Source organism: Oncorhynchus gorbuscha, linkage group LG16 (assembly GCF_021184085.1).
Source record: "Oncorhynchus gorbuscha isolate QuinsamMale2020 ecotype Even-year linkage group LG16, OgorEven_v1.0, whole genome shotgun sequence".
In the NCBI taxonomy this organism is placed as follows: domain Eukaryota; kingdom Metazoa; phylum Chordata; class Actinopteri; order Salmoniformes; family Salmonidae; genus Oncorhynchus; species Oncorhynchus gorbuscha.
Genome location: NC_060188.1, coordinates 82,468,293 through 82,487,808, shown reverse-complemented (window position 1 = coordinate 82,487,808; position 19,516 = coordinate 82,468,293). Strand labels below are relative to the sequence as shown.

General features: G+C 43.9%; 1 protein-coding gene across 3 annotated transcripts; it reads right to left on the bottom strand.

Moving 5' to 3' along the window:
* Window positions 1–326: 326 nt before the first annotated feature.
* LOC124000364 (protein prune homolog 2-like) lies at window positions 327–18,756 on the bottom strand. 3 transcript variants are annotated; one of them, XM_046306675.1, is made up of 12 exons: window positions 18,443–18,647; window positions 17,685–17,979; window positions 14,890–14,965; window positions 14,338–14,547; window positions 13,919–14,095; window positions 13,439–13,541; window positions 12,638–12,769; window positions 9,624–9,710; window positions 2,718–2,816; window positions 2,585–2,623; window positions 2,052–2,103; window positions 327–1,829 (listed from the first exon to the last, which is right to left on the bottom strand). In XM_046306675.1, exons 3-12 carry the CDS (start codon window positions 14,942–14,944, stop codon window positions 1,821–1,823), a joined length of 963 nt encoding a protein of 320 aa, XP_046162631.1. In that variant the 5' UTR covers window positions 14,945–14,965; window positions 17,685–17,979; window positions 18,443–18,647; the 3' UTR covers window positions 327–1,820. The 3 variants fall into 3 exon arrangements, with proteins under 3 accessions (XP_046162631.1, XP_046162629.1, XP_046162630.1); XM_046306673.1 differs by having other exon boundaries at window positions 2,056–2,103; window positions 18,443–18,646; XM_046306674.1 differs by lacking the exons at window positions 17,685–17,979; window positions 18,443–18,647 and adding an exon at window positions 18,682–18,756 and having other exon boundaries at window positions 2,056–2,103.
* Window positions 18,757–19,516: the final 760 nt, after the last annotated feature.

Here is a 19,516-nt window from a genome sequence, read left to right as displayed (position 1 = left end):
TGGACTTATCCAATAAGAAACGCTAAGGGCTGGATTCAATCTGTATCATGGAAGATCTGTGTTAATTTTAGATTGAACCGACATATTCAGCGTTTACTGTGAATGCAGGAACATTGCCTTATACATTTCAATCACAAATTTTCCCACAATACTTCTGCGATACACATTAAATCCAGCCCTTAATATCACCCTGGTGGTGTGATAGGAAGGTAAATGACCGTCAAGTATGGCTAATAAGGATGCAAATTCATCACTGGCCATTTAATTCACAAATGAATACAACTGACATTGGCATAGATGGCACGTGAGGAAAAACACAGAATTGCTCAGCGTAAAACAATTTATTGATTTTGTGTTCCATCATATTACACACACTGTTGAAGGCCATCATTCTGAGGAAACATGCATTGACACACACGCATACACCCACACGTGGGATGCGAAATTGTGCTTTACAGAGACCCATGCTGCTCTCTCTGTCCCACTCTGAGGTCATATCCTGTTTGGTGCAGCACGAGCCCTAGACGGTGAATATGTAGAAAGTCTGACGGAAACACAAAGACACAACACACACACACACGGCACGCTCGACTTATAGGACAGGTATCTGAAAGGACATGCTCTCACAATTTACTGACCGCTTGTTTTCACACATTACCACATGGTTACACACAGAAATATATTTCTATGGTTACACACGGCATCCTCTGTATTTCAGATTAATTCAACGTGAAAACATCTAGAGATTTTAGTGGTAAAACACTTTCATCAAGATCCAGAGTAATAAGATCAACAACAAAAAAAGATTGAGACGTGTAACTTGGTCATTTCCTAAGGGGACTAGGTTTTATCATGCCATAGATATGTCAGATTGATTTTGACATACCATCGTTGATGTGCTGTTGTCTCAAGGACATAATGACTTGTCTAAATCCCAGATGGACTAACATTAAAGGTAGACTCAGCGATGTGATTTAGATGCAGAAAGTCAACAGCATAGTGGGTCAATTTCCGCAAGAACTAAGAGCAATGAAGCATGAAACTCAAACTTCCCCGCTGTTTTGGTCCTGTGGCTGTGGCTACCATGCTGTGGACATCGTGAAGCGTGCACCTGCACAGATACTGTGAAAGTCAAGTCTTGCATCTCGCTCCTTTCAATATCTGCGGTGCTGCTCGTGGCCACATCAGTCCACTGAGTCTACCTTTAAAGGATGATATATTATTGCTTCACTGCTGCTCATGCATTATTACCAAAGTACAACATTAACTTCGATGCTAAGAATGGAAGTATGTACTGTACTGTGAGAGACCATTTGTTATTCTGTCCTTAACAAACTATCATGTATGTGGATTTACAGTGTCAAGCATCTTAGTACTGATCCTGGGCAACCCACTTGTGTGCAAATTCTGTTACAACCCAGCACACACACCTGATTATTCAACTAATCATCAAGACCTTGGTGTGCTATCAGGTGTTAGTGCTGGGAAGAAACAAAACAGTGCACCCCTGTGGGTCCCAAAGACCAGGATTAAGAAACCCCTGGTGCTAATCTAAAGTCTGTCAATGGTGTTGTAGATTAATGTTATGGTGATGTTATAGGATACTGCGTCTGAGTGCTAACAGGGATTATGGACTGTTTTCATAGTCGTCTCCGTGTCTGACAAACACACAGGAATAGTACATCAGTCTTACTGTTTCTAGTGTACGAAACATTCAGGAGTTCTAAAACAATGTGAAATTCCATTTTGAAGCGAAGCCACAACCATCCATTTCCAGAGGTGTTGAACACCACTTTGTCTAGGAGCTGTTCGTGTTGGTTTTATCGGCTCTGCAGAGGAAGAGAAGCCAATGAAACAGGCAGTAATGTTAGAGGCAGCATCCCAAATAGCAAACTATTCCCTAATATAGTGCACTGCTTTTGACCAGGGCCCTAAAGGGAATAGGGTGCCATTTTGGGATGCAGCCTTAGTGTTTATATGAAAGACAGACAAGCCAGACAAGGCCATCTCTCTTCAGACTGCACTTAAACAAGTAGCTTTAGTGGTCTTACTGACTCTGGTCTCCCAGACGTCGGCTCAGGTCCCTGGAGGAAGCTGCTCACACTACAGAAAAAAAAGGAAAACAAGTCAGAAGGGAATTTGGGGTGCAGTGATAAATATATCAAGGGCTACATTCTATGGACCATATTGAATCAATGGTATTCTTTGTGGGGAAGGTTGAACCAAATATAGTCAAATGAGTATGTTTCTCATTGGAATTCTACATCCGTTTCTCAGACTCATCTCATTCACCATCTGTGATATATCACCATAATTAATCATCAATAAACCATAGATTATGGTGATACATGGAAGACAAATGCCTTGCGGGATACATTTATCACATTTCCATATTACTACAGTGCATGAAAGTAGTAAGAACAAACACACAAGTGAGACGGCTGATCCAACCTGGAAGCCTTTCTGATGTTAAACAGGATCATGTGATAGATGGGAGTCTAGTTAAGAGAGAACAGACATGGGGGGGGGTACATAGTTTCTGTTTCTACAGCCGCAATAATAAGGGAAGGGTGTCAATGCTTACGTTGAGCTCAGCGCCGCTTCCTTCAGCTCCTCGTCAAGGCTAAGGGGTGAGAGTTGACAATGGAAGATAGTCAGTTACAGTGAAGAGGAGGAGAGGAGTAGAAGGGAGAGAGGGATGTGTAGACTGGGCTCACCTAATGATGCACTCTGGGATGTGGACATACTCCATGGGGATGAGTTCCTGCAGCTCAGCCAGGCTGTTCACATACTTTATCTTATTGCTGAACTTGGTGCTGTGACAAAACACACAAACACACTCCTGCTATCTTTATCTACCAGATTATTTGATTTGAACAGAGAAATGCACAGAGTGTATAAAACATTAGGAACACCTTACTAATATTGAGTTGCACCCCCTTTTGTCCTCAGAACAGCCTAAATTCATCTGGTCATGGACCAAGATGTCAAAAGCGTTCCACAGGGATGCTGGCCCATGTTGAACCCAATGCTTCCCACAGTTGTTTCAAGTTGGCTGGATGTCCTTTGGGTGGCGGACCATTGATACACACAGGAAACTGTTAAGTGTGAAAAACCCAGCAGCGTTGCAGTTCTTGACACAAGCCAGTGCACCTGGCACCTACTACCATACCACGTTTAAAGGCACTAACATCTTTTGTCTTGCCCGTTCACCCTCTGAATGGCACACATACACAATCCATGTCTCAATTGTCTCAAGGCATAAAAGTCCTTCTTTAACCTGTCTACCTCCCCTTCATCTACACTGATTTAAAGTGACATCAACAAGGGATCATAGCATTCACCTGTTATGTCATGTAAGAGTAGGTGTTTTGTACACTCAGTGTATACCATGCTTTCACAAAGTATTCACACCCCTTGACATTCTCCACATGTATTTGTGTTAGAGTCAGAATTTTAAAATGGATTAAATTGAGATATTTTGTCACTGGCCTACACAAAATACCCCATAATGTCAACGTGGAATTATGTTGTTAGAATTTTTGTAAACAAATTAATTAAATATGAAAACCTGAAATGTCTTGAGTCAAGTATTCAACCCCTTTGTTATGGCGGAACCTAGGAAGAAACCTAGGAAGAAACCTAGAGAGGAACCAGGCTATGTGGGGTGGCCAGTCCTCTTCTGGCTGTGCCGGGTGGAGATTATAACAGAACATGGCCAAGATGTTCAAATGTTCATAAATGACCAGCATGGTCCAATAATAATAAGGCAGAACAGTTGAAACTGGAGCAGCAGCACGGCCAGGTGGACTGGGGACAGCAAGGAGTCATCATGTCAGGTAGTCCTGGGGCATGGTCCTAGGGCTCAGGTCAGTTGAAACTGGAACTTGAAATATCCCTTTGAGCATAGTGAAGTTATTAATTACAATTTGGTTGGTGTAACAATACACCCAGTCAATACAAAGATACAGACATCCTTCCTAACTCAGTTGCTGCGGAGAAAGGAAACCACTAAAGTAATACTGCAAAAATTTGGCAAAAGAAATTCACTTTTTGCCCTGAATACAAAGTGCCATGTTTGGAGCAAATCCAAAACAACACATTACTGAGTACTACTCTCCATATTTTCAAGGACAGTGGTGGTTGCATCATGTTATGGGTATGCTTTTTGTCACGCCTTGGTCATTGTATTTTGCGTTTTCGTTATATATTTGGTCAGGCCAGGGTGTGACATGGGTTTATGTTGTTGTATTTCGTATTGGGGTTTTTGTATTATTGGGATTGCGGCTGAGTAGGGGTGTTGTATGGGCTTGGCTGCCTGAGGCGGTTCTCAATCAGAGTCAGGTGATTCTCGTTGTCTCTGATTGGGAACCGTATTTAGGTAGCCTGGTTTCGCTGTGTATTTTGTGGGTGATTGTCCCTGTCTCTGTGTAGTTTCACCAGATAGGCTGTAATAGGTTTCACGTTCCGTTTGTTGTTTTCGTATTTGTATAGTTATTTCATGTATCGCTTTTTTCCTTTCATTAAAGACATGAGTAACCACTACGCTGCATTTCGGTCCGACTCTCATTCTACAAACGAAGAACGCCGTTACACTTTTTAAAATTATTTTCTTATTTCACCTTTATTTAACCAAGTAGGCCAGTTGAGAACAAGTTCTCATTTATAACTGTGACCTGGCCAAAATAAAGCAAAGCAGTGCGACAAAAACACAGAGTTACACATGCGATTAACAAACGTACAGTCAATAACACAATAGAAAAGTCTATATACAGTGTGTGCAAATGTAGTAAGATTTGGGAGGTAAGGCAATAAATAGGCCATGGTGGCGAAATAATTACAATTTAGCAATTCAACACTGGAGTGATAGATGTGCAGAAGATGAATGTGCAAGTAGAGATACAGGTGTGCAAAAGACCAAAAAATGAATAACAATGTAGGGATGAGGTAGCTGGGTGGGCTATTTACAGATGGGCTGTGTACAGGTGCAATGATTGGTTTGCTGCTCTGACAGCTGATGCTTAAAGCTAGTGAGGGAGATATAAGAATCCAGCTTCAGTGATATTTGCAATTCGTTCCAGTCATTGGCAGCAGAGAACTGGAAGGAAAGGCGGCCAAAGCAGGAGTTGGCTTTGGGGATGACCAGTGAAATATACCTGCTGGAGCGCGTGCTACGGGTGGGTGCTGCTATGGTGACCAGTGAGCTGAGATAAAGCAGGGCTATACCTTGCAAAGGCTTATAGATGACCTGGAGCCAGTAGGTTTGGCAACGAATATGAAGCAAGGACCAGCCAACAAGAGCATACAGGTCGTATATGGGGCTTTGGTAACAAAACGGATGGCCCTGTGATAGACTGCATCCAATTTGCTGAGTAGAGTGTTGGAGGCTATTTTGTAAATGACATCACCAAAGTCAAGGATCGGTAGGATAGTCAGTTTCACGAGGGTATGTTTGGCAGCATGAGTGAAGGAAGCTTTGTTGCGAAATAGGAAGCTGATTCTAGATTTAATTTTGGATTGGAGATGCTTAATGTGAGTCTCGAAGGAGAGTTTACAGTCTAACCAGAAACCTAGGTATTTGTAGTTGTCCACATATTCAAGTCAGAACCGTCCAGAGTAGTGATGTTAGATGGGCGGGAGGGTGAGGGCAGTGATCGTTTGAAGAGCATGCATTTAGTTTTACTTGCATTTAAGAGCAGTTGGTGGCCATGCAAAGAGTGTTGTATGGCATTGAAGCTTGTCTGGAGGTTTGTTAACACAGTGTCCAAAGAAGGGCCAGAAGTATACAGAATGGTGTCGTCTGCGTAGAGTTGCATCAGAGAATCACCAGCAGCAAGAGAGACATCACTGATGTATACAGAGAAAAGAGTCGGCCTGGGAATTGAACCTTGTGGCACCCCTATAGAGACTGCAAGAGGTCCGGACAACAGGCCCTCCGATTTGAGAAATCAAGGAGGTTGAGTCTGCCGATAAGAATGCGATGATTGACAGAGTCGAAAGCCTTGGCCAGGTCGATGAAGACGGCTGCACAGTATTGTCTTTTATCAATGGCGGTTATGATATCGTTTAGGCCCATGAGCGTGGCTGAGGTGCACCCGTGACCAGCTCGGAAACTAGATTGCATAGCGGAGAAGGTACGGTGGGATTTGAAATGGTCGGTAATCTGTTTGTTTACTTGGCTTTCAAAGACTTTAGAAAGGCAGGGTAGGATAGATCATCCCCACCACGGCCGCTTTCCAATCTTTAGGGATCTCAGACGATATGAAATAGAGGTTGAACAGGTTAGTAATAGGGGTTGTAACAATTGTGGTAGATAATTTAAGAAAGAGATGGTCCAGATTGACTAGCCCAGCTGATTTGTAGGGGTCCAGATTTTGCAGCTCTTTCAGAACATCAGCTATCTGGATTTGGGTGAAGGAGAAATGGGGAGGCTTGTGCAAGTTTCTGTGGGGAGTGCAGAGCTGTTGACCTGGGTGAGGGTAGCCAGATGGAAAGCATGGCTTATTAAAATCTTCGATTATCATAGATTTATCGGTGGTGGCAGTGTTTCCTAGCATGAGTGCAGTGGGCAGATAGGAGGAGGTGCTCTTATTCTCCATGGACTTTACAGTGTCCAAAAACTTTTTGGAGTTTATGCTACAGGATACAAATTTCTACTTGAAAAATTTAGCCCTTGCTTTCCTACCTGCCTGTGTATATTGGTTCCTAACCCTGAAAAGTTGCATATCGCGGGGGCTATTCAATGCTAATACAGTACGCCACAGGATGTTTTTGTGCTGTTCAAGGGCAGTCAAGTCTGGAGCGAACCAAGGGCTATATCTGTTCTTAGTTCTACATTTTTGAATGGGGCATGCTTATTTAAGATGGTGAGGAAAGCACTTTTAAAGAATAATCAGGCATCCTCTACTGACGGAATGAGGTCAATTTTCTTCCAGGATACCCAGGCCAGGTCAATTAGTAAGGCCTGCTCACTGAATTTTATAGTTTGACAGTGATGAAGGGTGGTCTTTTGACCACAGAACCATTACGGAAGCAAGCAATGAGGCAGTGATCGCTGGGATCCTGGTTGAAGACAGCAGAGGTGTATTTAGAGGGCAGGTTGGTCAGGATGATATCTATGAGGGTGCCTGTGTTTAAGGATTTAGGGTTGCACCTGGTAGGTTCCATGATAGTTTGTGTGAGATTAAGGGCATCTAGCTTAGATTGTAGGACGGCCGGGGTGTTAAGCATATCCCAGTTTAGGTCACCTAATAGTACAAACTCTGAAGATAAATGGGGGGGCAATTAATTCACATATAGTGTCCAGGTCACAGCTTGGGGCTGAGGGGGGTCTATAACAAGCGGCAACAGTGGAGACTTATTTCTGGAAAGGTGGATTTTTAAAAGTAGAAGCTCGAACTGTTTGGGCATAGACCTGGATAGCATGCCAGAACTCCGCAGGCTATCTCTGCAGTAGATTGCATCTCCACCCCCTTTGGCCATTCTATCTTGGCGGAAAATGTTGTAGTTGGGGATGGAAATTTCAGAATTTTTGGTGGCCTTCCTAAGCCAGGATTCAGATATGGCTAGGACATCAGGGTTGGCTGAGTGTGCTAAAGCAGTGAATAAAACAAACTTAGGGAGAAGGCTTTTGATGTTAACATGCATGAAACCAAGGCTTTTACGTTTACAGAAGTCAACAAATGATAGCGCCTGGGGAATAGGAGTAGAACTGGGGGCTACAGGGCCTGGGTTAACCTCTACATCACCAGAGGAACAGAGGAGGAGTAGGATAAGGGTACGGCTAAAGGCTATAAGAACTGGTCGTCTAGTGCGTTGGGGACATAGAATAAAAGGAGCAGATTTCTAGGCGTGGAAGAATAGATTCAAGGCATAATGTACAGTATGTATGTTAGGATGTGAGTACAGTGGAGATAAACCTAGGCGTTGAGTGACAATGAGAGAGGTTTCGTCTCTGGAGGCACCAGTTAAGCCAGGTAAGGATTTTTTGTGTGGGACAAAAGAGCTATATAAGGCATTTTGAGCGGGACTGGGGTCTCTACTGTGAAATAAAACAATAGGAACTAGCCAAGACAGCACTGAGACAAGGCATATTGACATTAGAGAGCGGCATAAAGCAATCACAGGTGTTGATCAGGAGAGCTAAGACAACAACGAGTAAATGGTGATGAATGGGCAAGACCAGGTTAGTTAGATACATACTGGACTTGAGTTCGAGACTGGGGATGACAGGTAAACAAACGAGGTACCGTGTTATTGAAACAGTCCGGGGGGCATCAGCTGTGTAGCCGAGTGATCATAGGGTCAAAAGAGCAGCAATAGGTGAGTCAGGGTGAGGTTCGCTAGTCACTACTACGCTAGGTGAGCAGGGGACACAGCGTTCAGAAAAGCTAGTGGGCCGGGGCTAGTAGATGGTTCTTTGGAGACATCGTAACAGAATAGCCTGTTGAGACCACATCGGGCGATCACGTCGGCAGTCCATTCGTGATGGATTGGAGGGGCTCCGTGTCAACAATAAAGGGACCAGGCCAATTGGCAAAGGAGGTATTGTAGCCCTAGAATTAGCTGGTCGAGCGGCCTAGCTCGAGGCTAGCTCAAGGCTAGCTGCTGCTGCTTCAGGACAGAGGCGTTAGCTAACAATAGCTAGCTGCGATGATCCTGTGTAATGATCCAGAGCGGCAGGAATCCGGTGATATGGTAGAGAGAAACAGTCTGATATGTTCTTGGTTGATATCGAGCTGTGCAGACTGGCAGGTGTTGTCTGAGCTAAAGCTGGCTGATGACCGGGAAAAAGATGAAGACTGCTAGCCGTGGCTAACAAAGACTAGTAGCTAGTTAGCTGGCTAGCTCCTGATGGAAGTTCCAGTTATAAGAAATAAAAATAGCAGATCTGTACTACATTGGATGAGGTGGTTTGCAGGAAAGTATATTTAGTTCGTAGATAGAAAGTGAGATTAAGATATATATGAAAAGACCAGCTATTTAAACTGGTTAAGACACGAGAACATAACAAAGACATGGATGCTTGTGATTGTTCAGGATAAAAAAATAAATGTAATGGAGCGAGGCACAGGCAGAATCCTAGAGGAAAACCTTCCACCAGACAATGGGAGATGAATTCACCTTTCAGCAGGTCAATAACTAAAACACAAGGCCAAATCTACACGGGAGATTTTTACCTAGAAGACAGTGAATGTTCCTGAGTGTCCTGGTTACAGTTTTGACTTAAAACTGCTTGAAAATCTATGGTACGAACTGAAAATGGTTATCTAGCAATGATCAACAACCAATTTGACAGAGCTTGAAGAATTGCAAAAAATAATAATGGGCAAATGTTGCACAATCTATGTGTGGAAAGCTCTTAGAGACATCCTGAAAGAATCACAACTATAATCACTGCCAAAAGTGATTTAATATATCAAGATATACTAGTTTTCCTTTTATTTATTTATTTATTTATTTTTTTTTTACAAATGTTAGACTTTTCTTGTACTTTGACATTAGAGTATTTTGTGTAGCTTGTTGACAAAAAAAAATGACAAATGAGTTTTACTACCACTTTGTCACAACAAAACGTCATGGGGTGTGAATCATTTCTGAAGGCACTGTCTACATGTGATTACCTTATGAAGGGCCTGGTGATGGCTAGGATGGTCCGTATAAACCAGGACGGGTGGACAATGATGAAAGATTTCAAATTCTTCCTGAGCCTGTAACCAAACATTCATAGAATTGATCATATTGAGTGTTTGTGTGTGGTGGCATGATACAATGTTATTACTGTTGAACACATGGGGTAATACAGTTGAAGTCTAAATTTACATACACCAAATACATTTAAACTCAGTCAGGAATTGTGAAAAATACAGTTTTTCACAATTCCTGACATTTAATCCTAGTAATAATTCCCTGTCTTTGGTCAGTTAGGTCACCACTTCATTTTAAGAATGTGAAATGTCAGAATAATAGTAGATATAATTATTTATTTCAGCTTTGATTTCTTTCATCACATTCCCAGTGGGTCAGAAGTTTACATACACTCAATTAGTATTTGATAGAATTGGCTTCAAATTGTTTAACTTTGGTCAAACATTTTGGGTAGCCTTCCACAAACTTCCCACTGTCACACCCACACTTTTATCTAGTCTAGGGGTTTTGTATGTTTATGAGGCTGTTTCCTTTCTAGGTATATTGTATGTCTATGGTTGCCTGGATTGGTTCTCAATTAGAGGCAGCTGTCTATCGTTGTCTCTCATTGGGAACCATATTTAGGCAGCCATATTCTGTGGGTGATTGTTTCCGTGTCTGTTCACCACACGGTACTGTTTCGGTTTCGGTTGTTCACGGTTCGTTTATTGTTTTGTAGTGTTCAGGTAATTTCATTAAAAATAACTATGGACACTTATCATGCTGCATATTGGTCTTCAGACGAAGAGGAGGAAATCAGCTGTGACAGAATTACCCACCAAAACAGGACCAAGCAGCGTGTGGACAGGCAGCGGCAGGAGGAGCAGCGCAATCAGGACTAGTAGACTTGGGAGGAGATACTGGACGGAAAAGGGGAATATCGCCGCCCCAAAGCGGAGCTGGAGGCAGCGAAGGTGGAGAGGCGCTGCTATGAGGAGGCAGCACGGCGGCGTGGATGGAAGCCCAAGAGTCAGCCCCAAAAATGTATTGGGGGAGGCACACAGGGAGTATGGCGAAGCCAGGTAGGAGACCTGCGTCCCCGGTGCGGAACATACCAGCTCCTCGTATCGGCCGGGCTCAGACGCAGAGGAGGAAATCAGCCGTGACACCCACAATATGTTGGGTGAATTTTGACCCATTCCTCCTGAAAGAGCTGGTGTAACTGAGTTCGGTTTGTAGGCCTCCTTGCTCATACACACTTTTTCAGTTCGGTCCACACATTTTCTATAGGATTGAGGTCAGGGCTTTGTGATGGCCACTCCTGTCACACCCTGACCATAGTTTGCTTTGTATGTTTCTATGTTTTGTTTGGTCAGGATGTGATCTGAGTGGGCATTCTATGTTGGATGTCTTGTTTGTCTATTTCTATGTCTGGCCTGATATGGTTCTCAATCAGAGGCAGGTGTTAGTCATTGTCTCTGATTGGAAACCATATTTAGGTAGCCTGTTTGGTGTTGGGTTTTGTGAGTGATTGTTCCTGTCTCTGTGTTTGCACCAGATAGGGCTGTTTTTGGTTTTCCACGTTTATTGTTTTGTAGTGTTCGTGTTTATCTTTTTTTATAAAACATGAATCAATATAACCATGCTGCGTTTTGGTCCGCTTCTCCTTCACCACAAGAAAACCATTACAACTCCAATACCTTGACTTTGTTGTCCTTAAGCCATTTTGCCACAACTTTGGAAGTATGCTTGGGGTCATTGTCCATTTGGAAGACCATTTGCGACCAAGCTTTAACTTCCTGACTGATGTCTTGAGATGTTGCTTCAATATGTCCACATAATTGTCCACCCTCATGATGCCATCTATTTTGTGAAGTGCACCAGTCCTTCCTGCAGCAAAGCACTCCCACAACATGATGCTGCCACCCCCGTGCTTCACGGTTGGGATGGTGTTCTTCGGCTTGCAAGCCTCCCCCTTTTTCCTCCAAATATAACGATGGTCATTATGGCCAAACAGTTCTATTTTTGTTTGATCAGACCAAAGGACATTTCTCTAAAAAGTACGATCTTTGTCTCCATGTGCAGTTGCAAACCGTAGTCTGGCTTTTTTATGGTGGTTTTGGAGCAGTGGCTCTTCCTTGCTGAGCGGCGTTTCAGGTTATGTCGAAACAGGACACGTTTTACTGTGGATATATACTTTTGCCTGTTTCCTCCAGCATCTTCAGAAGGTCATTTGTTGTTGTTCTGGGGTTTGATTTGCACTTTTTGCACCAAAGTATGTTCATCTCTAGGAGACAGATCGCGTCTCCTTCCTGAGCGCTATGACAGCTGCGCAGTCCCATGGTGTTTATACTTGCGTACTATTGTTTGTACAGATGAACGTGGTACCTTCAGGGGTTTGGAAATTGCTCCCAAGGAGGTCTACAGTGTTTTTTCTGAGGTCTTGGCTGATTTCTTTTGATTCACCCCTGATGTCAAGAAAAGAGGCACTGAGTTTGAAGGTAGGCCTTGAAATACATCCACAGGTACACCTCCAATTGACTCAAATTATGTCAATTAGCCTATCAGAAGCTTCTAAAGCCATGAAATCACTTTCTGGAATTTTCCAAGCTGATTAAAGGCACAGTCAATTTCGTGTATGTAAACTTCTGACCCACTGGAATTGTGATACAGTGAAATAATCTGTCTGAAACAATTGTTGGAAAAATTAATTGTGTCATGCTCAAAGTAGATGTCGTACCCAACTTGCCAAAACTATAGTTTGTTAACAAGAAATTTGTGGAGAGGTTGAAAAACTAGTTTTAATGACTCCAACCTAAGTGTATGTAAACTTCCGACCTCAACTGTAAATACATGTTAAACTTCCGACCTCAACTGTAAATACATGTTAATCCTATCACGTTTTATCCCGTGGTCCTGATTCTATCCCCTCGCACTTTTTCATACTACAAATATAATTCATCCATCCATCTACTCATCCACGAATCAAACATTGTAAAAAGCAATCTACCTCCTGTCAATCATCTGGTAGCACTTCTTGAGCCAGCCCATTCCAGGCATCCTCCTGTGGGGCGTGGCTCCGTTCAAATAGACAATCATATAATCCTCTGCCACCATCAGCTCCAATGTGCTGATCACATACCTGCCGGCAGGGCAAACAGCAGGGCAAGTACACATCAAACTACTATCACTGACTTCGCTGATAACTACTTTATTGAGGGAAATGTACTTACTACCACTGTGATATGAGTTTGCCTCACCTAGCTATCTTAAAATGAATGCACTAATTGTAAGTCGCTGTGGATAAGAGCATATGATAAATGACAAAATGTCAAATGTAAATCAATCTAATCACTAGATTCTAGTGTATGATTTAAAACATGTCCAAAGAGTAGAGAAACATCTGAAATATCACTGAAATGAAGAACAAGAGAGGAGTATGACAGTGAACGATTGGAAGGTACATGCAGAATATTTACAACATTGCTCTTCAAGTTATTTTTCTTGGAAATAAAGACCGACATGAACTTAACCATAAAACGCAATTAGTTATCAGTATATCCATCAAAACATCTACACATAATGTGTGTATTGTTCGGTCACAGGTCTACGTTTCGAACCAGGGATAGGGGAGTACGGTCGGGAAACATTCCCGATCCAAACAAGAACTGAGTAATAGCTTGCTTGACATTTAAAGGTAATTTCAGATTGAGCTGAAATATTCAGCATTTATAGTGAATGTGATCTCCGCGTGCATCACCTTTAGGTGCCTAAGTCAGTACTAATGAGAGTGAGGATAGGTGCAACTTACAGGAAGAGGTTCTCCATGACTTCATGGTAGTCCTCACTGTCACTGTCTGGGAGGAAACACGCTGCAAACACTATTATGGCGTTCACTCCGTTTCCATAGTACCCTGATGAAGGAAAAACAACACTTCAAAAGAAATATTAAAATATTGCCCACACTACAACAGTTTACAAGAGTACCCTGTCTCAGAGGCTAGATCGTGGGTTGGGTCTGGGTTGGGTGGGGTAGGGTAGGGTGATGTTGGTTGAGGTGTTTGGCTGTTTCGTTTCTCAGTTTGTTTGTATTTCTTTCTGTCATCTGCCATCGGTATGTCAGTGTATGTCTGAATATTACATTTTTTTACCTGTAATTAAGTCCCATTACATTCCATGAAATTAAAATCTGTTTTGTATGAGAGACTCCATCAAGAGAAAGGAGGTAAAATAAGGTATATAAAAAAAGAAGGCATAAAAACACCGAACAACAATCAGAACTTTCCTGTACCTCCATGGGATATAACTCTCTGGTAGGGCTCGATGATCTTCATGTTGATGCGGTGTTCCTGCTCTCCGATGACCACGGCCCTCCACAGCTTCGCATCCTGACGCTCCTCTGCTGCACTGCACGTAGGAATCGGCTCGCATGGCTCTTTTGATGTGTTGCGATTGGCTGTCGGGGGTTCTGGTTTGGGGAAAAAACAACAGAAACACAGCTAGTAGAAAAAACACAGACATACTATAAATCCAACAACAAACATTTAATTACAGAGAAATTAGGTATACGGAATAAAATGTTCATTTTCATTGATACAGCTTCCCAAGTGGTGAAATATCTTGTTTGGTATATTAGACTGTCTGAAATGGACCTATACTGTAAAGTGTACTTAAGAGTGCCATTTGGGACGTACTCCTAGACTGACTCACCCTCCCAGTCCAGCTCATTGTCGGTGTAGTCCAGATAGTCTGTGTCGTCAGGCGTATCCAGGTCGTCCACGTTAATGTCCAGGTCATCGGGTGTCTCTAGGGCGTCGTCTTCACTCTGGTCCAGTGAAAGGCTGATACGCGGGGCGGAGAGCTTCTTCCTTTGGGAGGGGCCACCCGGTGTGCCCTGCAGGGGCAGCGAGTTGGGAGGGGCTACAGGGAGAGAGGGGGAAGAGTCACTGTACATGTTAGAATGATCCATCTGTTTCTCTTCATCACTCCTTATCTCTTGTGGAGTCGTGTGTTATGGCATTTTGTCTGGTTGTCTTCTGTGCTAAAGAACATTTGTACTTTTAAATGATATAGCAGTAAATGTGCATTAGGAATGAGTTAATGTGTCTGTATGAGTAACTCGCCTCATCATGCTGCTGTATGTAACTGTGAGAGGGTGCCTAATTAAGTAAACTGACAGCTCAGTCCTGCAGGTAGCCAAAGTGTAATGATGGAATAATAACCTATCACACACAGAGTTGCCAGTGTCTAACTGAGGCTCACCTGGTCTGCCCTCGGCCACCTCTGAGCTCATCTTACTGTGAGATGCCAGGTCCATACCCTCATCACCCAGTGGGACCTGAAGAGAACACAGAGACCAATGACATACTGAATACAGACTCAATAAAGAGTGTGCGCATGTGTGAGTTTGTCCATGTCAGAGAAGGCTGGTGGGAGGAGCTAACTCCTCTGGTTCAACTGTGTGTGTGTGTGTGTGTGTGTGTGTGTGTGTGTGTGTGTGTGTGTGTGTGTGTGTGTGTGTGTGTGTGTGTGTGTGTGTGTGTGTGTGTGTGTGTGTGTGTGTGTCATTACCTAAACAACAGGGCTTTCATTTCTTGCACCACAAAGAGAGAATAGATTTTTCACTTCAACAGACAGGTTACAAGGTCCCAAACCCTCTACTGTGGTCCTTCAACCTCTACATTGCTGGGGAGAATCATCATCCATCATCCAAAATAGTCCCTATACCACGAAATCATCCACAATAGTCCCTATACTAACACATCAAACATAGACACAGACACATGCATACACAGACACACACAATAACATATGCACTATACACACACGTACACATGGATTTTTCTACTGTAGATATGTGGTGGTGGTGGAGTATGGGCCTGAGGGCACACAGTGTGTTGTAAAATCGGTGAATGTATATGGGGACTGCCTTGGCAGCAGCTAATGGGGATCCATAATAAATACAAATACTAAGACATCATCCACAATAGTCCCTATCCTAAGACATCATCCACAATATTGCCTATCCTAAGACATCATCCACAATAGTCCCTATCCTAAGACATCATCCACAATAGTCCCTATACTAAGACATCATCCACAATAGACCCTATACTAAGACATCATCCACAATAGTCCCTATACTAAGACATCATCCACAATAGTCCCTATACTAAGACATCATCCACAATAGTCCCTATACTAAGACATCATCCACAATAGTCCCTATACTAAGACTATTGATACTGCGTACCAGTGAGAGCTTGACTGTGTTATGTGTTTGCTCATACACACACAGTGAGTGAACTCAGTTGGCAATACTGTAGTACACACAGTTACACAGTCACATCTTCTACAGGCACACTGTCTTAAAGGATTGTGTCTCTATCATTGCTGCTGGGATGATTTGAATTTACCCCACTAGAGGGGAGAGGAGGAAGAGGGGTAGAGGGAGAAAAGGGGGAGAGGGAGAAAATGGGGAGAGGGAGAAGAGGGAGGGTGGATGAGGGTCAGAAAAGGAAGGGGAGGGAGAGTGGAGGAAGAGGAGTGGGAGAGAGAGAGAGTAGAGGGGAGGAAGAGGAGTGGGAGGGAGAGGGAGTAGAGGGGAGGAAGAGGAGTGGGAGGGAGAGGGAGTAGAGGGGAGGAAGAGGAGTGGGAGGGAGAGGGAGTAGAGGGGAGGAAGAGGAGTGGGAGGGAGAGGGAGTAGAGGGGAGGAAGACGAGTGGGAGGGAGAGAGAGTAGAGGGGAGGAAGAGGAGTGGGAGGGAGAGAGAGTAGAGGGGAGGAAGAGGAGTGGGAGGGAGAGGGAGTAGATGGGAGGAAGAGGAGTGGGAGGGAGAGGGAGTAGAGGGGAGGAAGAGGAGTGGGAGGGAGAGGGAGTAGAGGGGAGGAAGAGGAGTGGGAGGGAGAGGGAGTAGAGGGGAGGAAGAGGAGTGGGAGGGAGAGGGAGTAGAGGGGAAGAGGAAGAAGAGAGGGAGAGTGGAGGAAGAGGGGAGAGGGAGATGAGGGAGGGGAGGGGAGTGGAGGAAACGGGGGAGAGGGGGTGGGAGGGGAGTAGAAAAGAGGAATGGGAGTGGAGGAAGAGGGGGAGAGGGAGATGAGGGAGGGGTGGGAGGGAAGTAGAAAACATGAATGGGAGTGGAGGAAGAGGGGGAGATGAGGGAGGGGTGGGAGGGGAGTAGAAAACATGAATGGGAGTGGAGGAAGAGGGGGAGATGAGGGAGGGGTGGGAGGGGAGTAGAAAAGAGGAATGGGAGTGGAGGAAGAGGGGGCGAAGGAGATGGGGGAGGGAGAAGAGAGGGGAGTGGGAGGAAGAGGGGGAGAGGGAAAAGAGGGAGGGGAGAGGAGAAAGAGAGGGAGAAGAGGAGAGGAGGAAGAGGGGAGAGGGAGAAGAGGGGGGAGTGGGAGGAGGTTTGGGGTTAAGGTCGTCAGATCTCTCCTTCTCTGTGAATCATCCATCCGTTTCTTGCAGGAGGAGGCGGGGAGAGGGATGGGGAGGTAGGGTAAAGCTGTTACATCATCAGCAGCCCATTCTCCTCCCTCTCTCCTCCTGTTCTCTTCTCTTCCCTCTCTCCTCTTTTCAGTCTCTCTGCTGATTCAAATGTCCACACGCTCACTCGAGCACAGATTAGGCACAGATGCAAATGAACCAACCTTCACGTGCACTCACGCACATGAAAATACTGAACTGATCCTAGTTTCTCTTCCAGACGGGAGAAGACAAATCTGATTGCATTGGCAATTATAACAAACAAAAAACATGCTGATTAGAATAGCTGAATTCTGAACAGAAAAGATGAATTACATACTGCTGATTCACACACACACACATACACACAGATAAACACACATATGGTCGGTATAGCAAGACCAGCATCAGCTGCTTTGCTCCATGGACGGCGATGAACCGCCTAATACACACACCGCAGCACAGCAACACAGTGCTGATGACAGCAGCCCCTCCCTCTCTCTCCCTCTCTTCCTGTCTCTAGAAAATAAATACATCTCTCTCTTCTCCCCTTTCCTTTATTCTGCATCACATTTAACTCATCCACTCACCACTACTGGGGTACAGGAATCTCTGTCCTTCTCTGTCTCAGAGCATGGATTTCAGCTGTCTCTCCCTTTTTGTCTTTATTTTCCTCCCAGGCTCTTGGTAGAGATGCTCAGCTTGCAAACTGCTCACAGCTTCCACCATTTTGTGGTCACATGACCCAGGCTGGCACCAAATAAAGGCAATCCCCTGCTTCTCCAGTTGTGCGTGCGTGCGTGTGTGTGTTATTATTAGAGGCCAACTGAGAGGAGTTGTAAGCCCGACTGCGCAGCTAAAAGAGGTTTTTATTATCCCTCAGGGCTAAAAGAGAAACAATGAGTTGAAAGGAAACAGTATAATTCAAATGAATCCCTTGCTTTCACTATTTAAGACAATCGATGTATTTTAGAAGCCATTCCATGTTATTTGATTAATCTAAATAAATTGATCAGAAAATGTTGTAAATACGTAGCAGTGCTTTATGATGAGCATTAAACTGTATGACTACCACCTTTACTAATGGTCTAATTTTACGACCATTTGCTAGTTCCACCCACTATAAATGTTCAGTTATAACTACATCATGTCTGGTCACCTTAAATTGCTTCAGTGTCTCCTAAATAAACACACCTACCTACAGTCTCATTCATCTCCCATATTTCTCCATGTACAGTATCTGCCTTATTGTCTTCATTATAATATATATATATAATACACTATCTAAGGATAACAACCACTTGATATTCCAATCAAACAATAGAAAAGAAATACAGCATCTCCTCACCTAATGCAATCAAAAATAAAAAATATATAAAAAACAGGAAGATCGAACAATAGCCAGTGTCTCCTACTACACAATAGAGATGTGGAACTTTCAAATATGAGCAGGGATTTCAAGTATACAGTAAATAGTTGCAAACACTGGTTGTTAAACGACAAAACTTAATTCTCCATAGTTGGACGACCTTTTCTCTGAGGAGATCCTCTTTGGACGGGCGCATGTTTGTTTGTTTAGTCACTCACCTCTGTTCTTGGTCTCGGTCTCACCAGTTAAACAGGAAGAGATAGGAGTCTGAAAGTACAGCACACATGACTGCTGCCTGTTTGGTACAAAGGTCGTTGCCACGATGTCCTGCCACCGTCATACCTATGTGTGTGTGTGTGTGTGTGTGTGTGTGTGTGTGTGTGTGTGTGTGTGTGTGTGTGTGTGTGTGTGTGTGTGTGTGTGTGTGTGTGTGTGTGTGTGTGTGTGTGTGTGTGTGTGTGTGTGTGTGTGCGTGTGTGCGTGCGTGCGTGCGTACGTGCGTGCGTGCGTGCGTGCGCGTGTGCGTGTGCGTGTGCGTGTGCGTGTGTGTGTGTGTACGTGTGTGTACGTGTGTGTACGTGTGTACGTGTGTACGTGTGTGTGTGTGTGTGTGTGTGTGTGTGTGTGTGTGTGTGTGTGTGTGTGTGTGTGTGTGTGTGTGTGTGTGTGTGTGTGTGTGTGTGTGTGTGTGTGTGTGTGTGTGTGTACGTGTGTACGTGTGTACGTGTGTACGTGTGTGTGTTAACACCAGAGCTTGACTTGTGATGGAAGAAGTGCAGGAGCTGTCTTTTCCAAAGTCATCCATTAGTCTATGTTCACTGAAATTCACAAATGACATTATGCTATAGATACCTCTGATTATTCACTGTTAACGGTTAATACATATTTTCCTTGACTTCTCCATGACTTGTAACTACATTTTCATTCATATTCATATTATATATAGCTTACATGAAAAAGTAAGCATTTACTGACACTGGAAAAGTGGTGTGTCCAATCCCATGTAGACCTACCACCTCCTACCATTGTACCCTTGATCAAAGCACTTAGCCC